The sequence below is a fragment of the Vicia villosa genome, linkage group LG5, assembly GCF_029867415.1.
Source record: "Vicia villosa cultivar HV-30 ecotype Madison, WI linkage group LG5, Vvil1.0, whole genome shotgun sequence".
In the NCBI taxonomy this organism is placed as follows: Eukaryota; Viridiplantae; Streptophyta; class Magnoliopsida; order Fabales; family Fabaceae; genus Vicia; species Vicia villosa.
In genome coordinates this window covers 134,803,453-134,815,150 of record NC_081184.1, presented here as the reverse complement: position 1 = coordinate 134,815,150, position 11,698 = coordinate 134,803,453, and the positions used below count along the sequence as shown (strand labels likewise).

General features: G+C 34.2%; 1 protein-coding gene across 1 annotated transcript; it reads left to right on the top strand.

Annotated features, from left to right (window-relative positions):
• Window positions 1-6,950: 6,950 nt before the first annotated feature.
• On the top strand, window positions 6,951-8,422 carry LOC131607425 (cyclin-dependent kinase inhibitor 6). The gene is made up of 4 exons (XM_058879430.1): window positions 6,951-7,297; window positions 7,496-7,560; window positions 7,663-7,728; window positions 7,870-8,422. Exons 1-4 carry the CDS (start codon window positions 7,040-7,042, stop codon window positions 7,934-7,936), a joined length of 456 nt encoding a protein of 151 aa, XP_058735413.1. The 5' UTR covers window positions 6,951-7,039; the 3' UTR covers window positions 7,937-8,422.
• The last annotated feature ends 3,276 nt before the right edge of the window (window positions 8,423-11,698 follow it).

The window sequence follows — 11,698 nt, the reverse complement described above, 5'->3', positions numbered from 1 at the left end:
TGTACAAGGAATGACAAAGAATAAGGAAGTGTTAGCTTCTACTCATGCATCATTATATAGGATGGATCCCTCCCTTGATTAGGAAATTCAGTCATTAGATTATGCTCGAAAATGGATATAAAACCTCGAGGCATCTTTGAAGGAATCTTAAGAAGGTTGAAGATGGGCTATATAAGATGCGTCTTGAGAACATTGCTTTATTCAAGGAGTATGCGAAGTATTTGGAAGATAGTTACTATATCTCACATTTTTAAAGTGCTTTGGAGTAGGTGGAAATTTTTTATCCCACTGGGCCCATCTCTTTGTCCTGACCATACGATGAAAGATGGGAAACCGGTCTCCATGGTGGATTAGTTGGCTTTTTCTTGTTTCTTCTTTTTTATGTATCTACCTGGTGTATTTGTACCTTCAATGAATATGCAAGTTTTATAGTTCCTACTTTGCAGTGTGTATTTCAATTTTGGTTACATACTGTTATTTTTACCTATTTATACGACATCACTTTATGTACCAAGTTCGTTTCTCTTGGAGATAGGCCATCTTTCTAATAACATGCTCGAAACTTTATTATATGTCTTTGGGAATCGTGTCCTACCAAGGGTCGATACCCATTTACTTCCCACAAGTGATAAATTGGTTCGCGGTCAATGTAAAATGGACTGAACATTTCCTCTAGAGTGGCTAGCTACCAAGAGGGGGTAACCCCATAATTTCCACTTTATGGTTTGTATTCTTTGTCCCTGCGTTGGTACAATGGAGCTTTGATTGCTTTATTCATACACTGATAGCGTTTGTGATAACACCCCTGAGTCTTTTGTGATGAGGTTTTAATTGATTTGGTCGTACCTTGGTGGCGATAGTGACAACACCCTCGAGTCTTTTGGGACAGGGCTTTGATTGCTTTGGTTTTATACAGGTGGTGTATATGATAGAAACCATGACTTATTCCTACCTTTATGATTACGAGGAAGAGAGATTTTGGTGAAAATTTATTTATTCTCTGATGGAATATCGTCGTACATAAAAATAATATTTTTAATTTAAATATATAGTAAATTAAAATTAATTATGCGGTACAACTGCTACTTATTGGTCGTTGGGGGCATTGATAGGGGACATGGTAGTTGGCTTAGAATTTCATTTGAATTTCTTAATTGCAAATATTCAGCCAAAATGATTTGCTTTACATTCTAGGGGGCGCATAACCATGTCCCTTAACTGTCTAACCAGGGAAGCTACGTTGATCTTCATGGCTTTGCCTTCACTCTCTTGTTGGTACCGGTTTAGAGCCTCGTATATCCTATTTTCCTTAGATAAGTCGGTGCTCACTGTCACCAGCTCGTCGTCGATATTATGGTATTTCAACTTGAGATAGATTAGCGAAGCGATTGTATCTAAGCTTGCTGCAAATGGTCTGCACAAGATACACTTATAGACGCATTTATAGGGACCACCGGAAATTTGAAGTTAGGCATTTTGGTATCCCGTCCTTTACCTAGAGTGATAATCAGTTTGACGTATCCCTAGAGAGGGTTCTTGTGCCATTGATCGCTTGTAGGTCCAATCCTTATATCAAAATCATTTATCTTTCTTCATCCCCATTTTCTCAAAGAGGTTTGAGTGCATCACATCGCATGACTTTCTCCATCAATGAGGGTTCAAGAAACGTCGAAATTTGAAATGGTGGTTGTTATCAGTAGAGGAAATATATCATTTGGGATCCTTCCAATTTTTCACTGTCACATGGTATGAAGAAAGCATCTCTAGTTCCCCGATTAAAGTGCCTCACTCCTTTTGGTTTATAGTCATCATCTTAGTGATTTTTCTCTTTATCATCTTTTGTGAGGGGTTCTTTGCTCTCGAAAGACTGCTAGAAATGGATGCGATGTATTGGGTTTCCCTTTATGACTTTCTTTTTCTTCATTTCTGTTATCTTTCTCCCATTTGTCTCTAGCGACATCTTCAATAGTCCTCTTGTGAGATTTTTCTTTACGGATAGATTAATTCTTCTTTGGTGAATCTTCTTGGCTCCCAAGATCTCTCTTATTGTCTTTAGTGCACCCAGTAAGTTGCCCCCTTCTTAATAAACTCCTCTATTGCATTCTTGATTTGGATGCAATCATTTGTATTATGGTCGTGACTCATGTGGAAACAACAATATTTATACTTTTCCGTAAGGGATTATTCATTGACCGGGTAAGGAATCCTGATCACATCCTCCTTGAACTCAGAATTTGCATACTTACTCTAAAATTTCCCCTCAAAGTGTCCAGGGGAGTATACACGTTGAACTTGGGTTTGGGTATGCGATCTCCTTCTTCTTTACGAAGGCCATTATTCTTTTCTTTATAATTGATGTAATATTTTCCATACTCATCAAATCACTAAGGTTGCGGGCTCCTTCAAGCCCAAACTTTTCCTTAAACATGCAATCCATTCTCAACTCCTTCTTGAATATTCAACATTTTAGCCCTTCATAAGTGCCCCCTACAACAACTTCCACTTTAGTAAAGCAATCAAAATACTCGCGTAAGGTTTTTTCTTTCATTGACTGACCCCCATTGAGTACGGCCATTATTGTGGGTTTTCGCTTTTTGAAGGTGAAATCTTCATCGAGATCTTTCCACAAATCGATGCTTCCATCTGGGAGGGTCTTGAACCATGTCATTACGGATTCGGTCAAGGTTAGTGCAAAAGTTTTCACTTTTTTTCCATTTATGCATGGTAGTAGCCTAAGTGGTTTTCCACATGCTCCATGTGCTCGTCTAGATATCTGACTCCTTCATAGTTATATTACTTTGGAGGCATCTTTAATGGCCAAGGGATCCCGCTATCGATTATGCGGGTGGATAAATAGTTCCTTTTTCGCTCTAGATTTGGATCGTCTTCGACATACCTTTCCTTGCTTTATGGACGATGAACCTCTACGGGAGTGTGGCTATCACTCCTCCCTTCAAGGCCGGGTGAAGGATTTCTATTTCCTTTATGTTGACTACAAGTTGTTGATCTGGCCGACTCTTTTATGGATGCTTGATTTCCTTGGAAGGCTTCCTCTCGCACAATTCTAGTCTTTGGAGTAGTGTATTACAGACTCTCTTCAAACATGAAGAACCTCTATACAACATGTCCAGGTACAACGGGTAGTAGCAGAGGTCGATCAATGGTTCACTTTGGTGAAATTGCTAGATAGATTTGAAGAATGGAAGAGCTTGGAATGTTCCTTGATCAAATCTTAGTGGAGAAACATCTTGTTGTGAGGATGAGAAAGAGATGCCACTAGGATTGGATCGTCATTCGCTTGAGAAGGAGCAAGAGGCTGCTTTAACAACTTTAATAGCTGCAGTGGTGGTTTTTCGTTTAACGACAAATAGAATGGATCTGTTGGAGGAGGAAGTTGAAACCTAAAGAAATAAGATCTAGAAATAAAGATCTCAACCTTCTAAGAAAGGATATCTGAATCTCAGGATATGAACGTGGAAATTTGTGGGAATCAAATTCACATTCCAATATATGACATTATTGTTCCATTATGGAACCAAAATTGTTCAATAAAAGGTAAAATATGATCTTGGAACAATGGATCAAGCATCCCATATGACGGAGAGGGGGCTTACCTGCATGATTAACATTTCAACGCTCAAATCAATAAGAGAATGAGAATGAATTTGAATACCTATGAATGACATCCTTTCTCTCTTATATAGTGGGAGTAGTTAAACCCTATCAAGGGGCATGGCGTACTGTGCGGATAACCGCGAGATTGATCTCATGAGAAACTCTTATTATACTTCTTGGTATTCTTAGGCACTATGTGTGCTTTCAAAATTGCCCTTTTGTTTCTGAAGGTGTATTCATATAAGTACCTTTTTTTTTACTTAGCGTGAAAATATTCCGTATATGCATCTACGGAATAAGTACGTATGTATATCTACGGAATAAATCAGATATAAAAAACCAAAAAGCAACATTCGCAACGATAAAAACAACATTTATATATTAAAATCGACATTATATTGATGATTTCAACATCAAATTAAATATTATATTTCAATCATTCGGTGGACGCTTGCACATCTCTAAAATTTACTCGATCGTTCTTTGCACTGTTGCTACGAACTCGAGCGTGATTTTCTCTTCGAAGTCGTAATACGTTCGCCACATCACCAAAACATCCTCTCGGTTCTTGAGCTCAAAGTTGTTGTAAACGACGTTCCCTCCGTTGTCAACTGAAGGTGAACGATACTCGAGCTTCACAATATTTCGTTTGTCTCCGTAAGGTAGGCGATACAGGATTTCATCAATGATATCATCGAGCGAGGTGTAATCGTTGAGTTTGAAAGTCCGCCTGGGTGTTCTGCCGTCGGAGTAGGAGACACTTGCGACATACCAACAGATGTTGATATCATATTGAGACATTTTTTTTGTTTGTGTGAGAGACAACATAAGAAACCCCAAATTTATAGAAAACCTAGGTGAATATGGACCATCTATTTTCTGTCACTAAATGTTACGTAGGTATATCCACATAAAGAACCTAGATATTTTGTTTCTGTAGGTATATCTACAAAAAAACCCAGAATTTACAAATTAAGAGTCTTCTGTAGATACATCTACGAAACTTTTCCTGTTAGTTTTTTCTACGGAACAAAATAATATTAATGGAGAACAATATAATATAGTTTTGGAGCTATTTAACCTTCCATTAGAATTATGAATTGACAAAAAATGATTATATTTCAATGTTAAATAGTACTTATATTACACTTTCAAAATTCAAAACAAATCAAAAGAACTGTCCCTAGCTAAATTTATTGGTGGTTCTAATTTTGACTTTTCCGTATTCGTTTCCTTTTCGATGTTGTTCAATCTTTCGAATTCGTGCATCCTATCAACAAAAAGATTAGGCCACGTCTCGGCATCTGCGGTATGATGAAGCGCTCATTTTGGTGACGTAGGTGGTATGGGGGCATCCCGGTTTCAAGTAAACTTGTACAAAATGACTCGATTTTGCTAGCCATCCAATACACATGATGCAATCATTTGGATTTATAGGTGGTGCAGTGCGAAGCGGAAAAAAGGTTTTTGAAAACCCGTATCGCGTCAATTCAATGAACACCCTATCATATGCACATGCAATAAGATGTCCCATTTCCGAGAATCTCATCCATTTTGACATTGATGTGTAATCGCCCAACCAAGGAACAAGAGCTTCGTAAACCGCTTCACATTTAACTTCCTCTCCTTATAATCGCGTGTACGAGTCCTTATGCGTCTTCAAGGACATGTCACTAATACATGTCTTCTCTTTCGGTTTGAGCCGACATACACTAGGATGACCTTGTAACTTTGAGCACAAGTCATGGTTATGCAAACCACAAATAACACTACATTTCCACTTGGTGCTAGCCAACACATAACCACGGATTTTAAACGGGCACTCACATTTTTTTACTACTCGTGTCGTCTCTTTTAAACTTCCTTAGAAGAGTATGGTATTTTTCGCTTCTTTTGCACAACATTGTTATGAAAGCGTTTCTTCTTTCTGAGCCATTATCCGATATTCCTATTACCACACCAAAACCAAGGTTAGTTGCACTCCTAAGAATTCATGTGAGCATGCTATCGCGATCATCAAACTTTTGCTTGTTAATAAAGTCACCGCCGACATCTACTGCGTTTACGACAACCCCTTCAACATTCGGAGAAACATCGTTTGTAGGAACTAATTCTTTTGAGATATTATCGGGGTGCACCATACCTATTTGTAAACAATAACAAAAATAACACAAAATCACAAGACTGCTGGAAAAAAATAGCACAAACATGTTCCGTAGTTGTACCTACAGAACGTGTACATCTTAAACACGTTTCAGAGCTATACCTACAGAAGGAAAGTTACATTTTTTTACAGAAATTTGATGCATAATGTGAGCATTGCAATGGATAAAGATAAATGTTTACCTGAAATTTTGTCTTCTCTTGCTCCCTTTGATATGTTGCCTCAAAAAGTTTGAGTTTTGAAATGAAAAATGATATTGATGATGTCGAGTTTTTAGGTTGTGGAGGTGAGTGTTGAAGAAGAAAACCAACAACGGGGGAGTGATCATGCTGATTCAAAGTATATCAGGTAGTTTCATAGGTACATCTACGAAAAATTCTGACACTAAGTCATTCCGTAGATGTACCTACGGAAAAATCTCTGAACTGAATTAATTTGAAATTTTCTCAACGTTTAATAGTTTAAAATGCTTCCGTAGATGCACCTCCGGAAATAAAAAATTTGTCAAAAAAAATATTTTCTAATGTATATCTCCAAAATCGGGGACATAAATAAAATTTTACAAGGTGGCTAAAAGTTTAAGGGGTGCATTAAGATTTTCTCTATCTTATACGCTAATTTGACATGTTAAGTCTTTTAAAAATAAATACATTATAAATTTTAAAAACAAACGTGTCAAGATGATCAAAACAATTATTTTGTGAATAAATAAAATAAAATATATTTATAATCAAATCTATGTATTATTTTATTTTAAAAGTTAAATTTATATATAAGGTCACGGTCATGGTAAATAATTTATATAAGAAAAAAGTAATATAATAGTAAAAGAAAAAAAAGATGCTGCTCCAATAATATAAAATATTTTTATACTATTAACTAATCACCACCGTATATCTAATTAAACTATTTTTATGATAAAAAAAAGTAATTATATAACAGATTGATGGCTTTCTAATACTATTTTTTAAGTCAAGAAAACTTTAATAGTAATAGATAAAGTTTCAGCCGTAACGGACTCGCAATTATCCTGGCAATGACGTTTTCTACACCTACTATCCATCCGTTTACTGCCAGGGAGACAAAAAGTACCCCCGTTCCCTGCTGTTATTTTATTAATATATAACTAAATCTGAACCGTTCATCCTAATCATTACCCTCGTATTCATTTCTATGCGATCACTCTCTTTTTAAGCTCCTTCTTCCACCTCGCTCATTCTCTCTCACTCATCTCAAAATACCAAACCCAATTCATAAACAATGGGAGATCGTAAACGCTCTTCTCCAACAATTGTATCCATAAACGAAGCTTCTCCAAACGGAACCTCCATTTCCAAGAAACGAAAAATCACTGCATCTTCTTCGCACTTGCATCACCAAACTATCACGCCTGTAACTTCCGTGAATTCCGCTTCCACGGTAGCTTCCGACGAAATTTGCTCGGATCACTCTCCGCTCCCTTGTTTCAGCTCCAGCAACGTCGTTAAGGAACGCGACGCAACGGTGTTAGATCCGGAGGTTTGTTTCTCCGAATTCTGATTTCGCAAAATGAACTTTCATTTTGAATTCTTCAGTTTTTTTTTGGATTCCAAATACGTCTTTCTAATATGCTTTCTTAAACTAACCTATTTAATTTTTTATTTATAATAATTTATTTTATCTATAGTTTATAAATATTCGCGAATTTATGTGATGATATATATCTATATCTTGCAGCTGAAAACAAAGGGTTTCGAAACGGTAGACTCAAACGCAACGAAACGCAATTTGAAGTCGTTCAGGTTTTTATTGCAGTTTCTCTCTCCATTTCACGTTCAATTTTCTAACAAAAAAATTTGTGACTCACTCGTCAAATCTTACCTACGTGTTTGTTCTATTTTTAGGGAAGAGGAGATAGATGAATTCTTTGCAAGGTTCGAGAGGGAGGAACAAAAACGGTTTTCAGAGAAGTAAGAATAAAATAGTAACTGTTTCGATTTTAATTTAGAAATTGGTGATAAGGGATAAGGAATGTGAGCACTGCAGTGATAGTGATGAAGTAGTGGCAGAATCTCCGTAACTAACTAACAGCTTGGTTTGTTTTCTTGCAGGTACAACTTTGATATTGTTAGAGATGTGCCGTTGGAGGGTCGTTACGAGTGGGTTCGATTACATTGAATGTCATGAATGAGAGAAAGAGAGAGAATTAGAGTGCGTGCGTTTTTAGTTTTAGAGTCTGAGTCAGAAAAAAGTTATGGAGGGTGAATTAGGGGAGAGAAGAGGGTGAGGTAGTTTTGAGAAGAGAGTAGTGGTGCCCACTGGAGCAGGTGACGAACCGGTATAAGGAAACTAACCTGACACGAGGTTAATGGAAATTGACCGTGCAATATATGAGAGACGGTGATGCAGTTGAATAATGGTTAGGATTTTGTACAGCTATAATTGTATATGTAACTGCTTAATTTATTTCTCTTTAGGTGGGATCAACAAGGTAACTTTTCTGCCCATAGATAGAACATTCAGGTTAATTATATGTTAGAGTGGCACTGTATCTATTTCAGTGTTTGTTTCCGGTACAATAAACAAGTTTTACATTATCCATTACTATGGGAAATTCACTTGTAATTTGGTACTAGTAGTAATTTTTGGTGCACGTTTTCTCTATGGCTTTCCGCAGCTGCAATTGTTTTTATTTTTATGTATGGATGTACATGGAATATGGAATACTCCTTTTTTCACTCCTATATGCTATTTTGGAATATCCTCTAGATCCTAAGTTATGATGCCCCCAACTCAGTGTGGGGACCATATATATGCCTGTCATAAAATGACTGCATAAAATAACTAATTTTTCATTTTTTAGGTCTAGAACTAATTAACTCTTGTAAGCGCTGGTTAATATTCTTTTTGAAAGGCAAAAAAATAAAACGCTGGCTAATTACTATAAACCAATGAGTTTATAACATAGATAATGAATACTAAATAAGTAAATTAATTAATTGAATTAATAATATTTTGTATAATTAATAGTTAAATTATTTAATAAATATGAATAATTGTTTAAAATAATGTTTTTGTCATATAAATTTAAGCTATTTGCTATAAATTTATAATTTTGTCACGCCAAACAAATTCATTGTCACATTATAATCAATAATTTGCACGCAGCAATATTAAAGTTATATTTGGTTACATTAAATTAAGTTAGGGTAGATTTGAATTGACGGTATAGAGAAGTAATTCTAACAAAATTAAATTTAGTAAAATTAATTTTAATAGAATTGAATTTAGCCTCGATTAGAATTAATTTAGAAAATATAATCAATTCTATTTTTAAAAGGTCAAACACTCTAAAATCTTCCCGAATCAATTCTACATTTTGAAAATTAATTTTAAATCTTGTAGAAGTGGAATCAAACTTAAACTTAATCTTAACACAAAATTTTTATGAGTCAAATTTATCATAGTTACATCTATTATAATATTTTACAAAAATTAAATTGATTAATTCAACCATTCTATTATTTAATATTATCATAATTATCATATAGTATATAAAATTTCAAATAATTGAAGTACACACGATATATATATACAAATTTATAAATGCTAAAGGAGAAAAAAAAAGATTGACATATAATCTCCACCGTTTATTTTAAAATTTAATGGTTCAGATTTATTCTCATGTTCTAATATAAAAATGTCATTCTCATATGATATATGATATGTTTTATATATATATATATATATATATTCTAATAGTTAATATTTATATATGTTTCAAATAATTTATTATAGGTTGAAATATAATAACGACATAAAACATCATATAGTCTTTAAATTCTATAATATTTTACACAATCTATTTAATAATAGTTATCAATTTAATACTTAATTTATTTATTATTAATAATAGTTAGATTGACTTAATTTATATTTTGCAAAAAAATATTAAAAAATATATTAATGAGATAAAAAGGTAAATAATCTCTTTCATTTAATCAAAAGTTTTGACTTGGAATAAAGTTCTAAACAATTAGTATGGTTAAATTCTTTTGAGTAGGACGAATTTTACTATATTCATCTTAGTATTACTAACATGCACAAGATTAGCTGTCAAAAGAAGAACATGCACAAAATTAACAACCACTTACAATGACAACCGAACCTACAACCTATACCATATTTAATATAAGGACTTAATTAGTACTCTATCAATCCATGTACCAACCCTATTTATCATTCAATTTATGGATATGTTTGGTTAACAATTGGAAACCATGTTCAAATTTGCATTCTTTCCGTAGATTTAACTTTTCAAAAACTAACATAATGCGTATAAGAGAATCTAGCCACTTTTATAACTGTTATTGTCTTTTGGATTGATCTTCAATTATTAGAAGTTGCTAAATATATACGTTTATTACTTAAAGATATTTATGGCAAGAAAACTATTTCATGCCTTTAATTGAAAGCGAACGTTTAACAGTCCACATGACAGTCACAATCAACATGTTCTCACTAAGCAAATTAGCAAATGCTTTTGTCTTTTTACATATATAGAGGTGACATAATATTCTTCATATAAGAAAGGTTTCATATGAATTATATGACTGCAGAGGTAAATGTCGAAACGAGGAAAAGTTAAGTAACCAAAAGGGAACAAAGTTTGTAGCTCCCATGTACAATGTCATCATTACACACGTGTCAAAAATGGGAACACCACAACCTTTATACATGTCATCATGGAGCCAAATGTGCGATTTCAAGATTCCATGTTTAATCTCTTTTTTTATGTGATGAATCTAAATAAACAATAGTAGGATAAAAGATATAAATGATGAAAGTAGAAGACTTTGCACATGGTATGGTGGAGTAATATTGCTTGGTTTAATTTGCTTTGGATCTGATGGGTTATTTTAAAATACAGTGCATTAAAATAACACAAGAGAGAAGTATGTTCATAGAAAACACACAAGAGATATCATGTGGAGTATTTATCTAGCATGGAAAAGAAAATTACTCTAATACACTCCTTATCTAAGAAAATTATATGACAAAACATAGTGTGTTAGTAATAAATATATTTATATGGATATTATTAAGAGATAGGCATTGAACATGAATTGTAATCATATTTTTCATTATTGAGAGGAATGGTCAATATTTTTCATTATTGAGAATAATGGTCAATATTATCAAAACCATTAAATTTTACATTGAATGTGCAAGGCTATATAGCCAAGGATTAACATAAATATAACCTTACATTCCTAGAAAATAGATAATCTAATTAATAAGGAAAATACAAATTAATTATATTTTAATGCACTTCCTCAAACTAGAATGAATGTTCAACAATTCTAGTTTAGTAACAAAGGCTAGAAAAAGTCCTAAATGAATCGGTTTAGTGAATATGTCAGTAGTTTGGTTGGCGGAGTCAATTGTCATTAACTATATTGTATTATCTTGTATCTTGTCGCGAACTACATGGCAATCGAGTTATATGTGTTTTGTTCGTTTGTGGAAGACAGGGTTGGTGGCGATTTGAATGGCATTTCTGTTGTCGCAGTAAATGGTGATAGGTTAGTGTATTGGAATGTGGAAATCATGTAGGAGATATCTGAGCCAGACAACCTCACTACAAGAAAAAAAAAGTGATTTGCGACGATTATTTTGGTAGGTTGCGACGGTTGAAACTGTCGCAAATTATGTTTCGCGACACTTTCTCAACTGTCGCAGAAGTGTGTGTCGCGGGCCTGTTTAACGACAGTTCAGAAAACCGTCGTCCCAACCGTCGTACATATTTGCGGCGGTTCTAAACTGCCGCCAAATTATAATTGTGACAGTTCTAAACGTGTAAATTATTTTTTGTTTTGAAGGTTTGCGGCGGTTTGAAACCTCCGTAAAGTTTTAATATTTATAAAAAAAATTCCACAC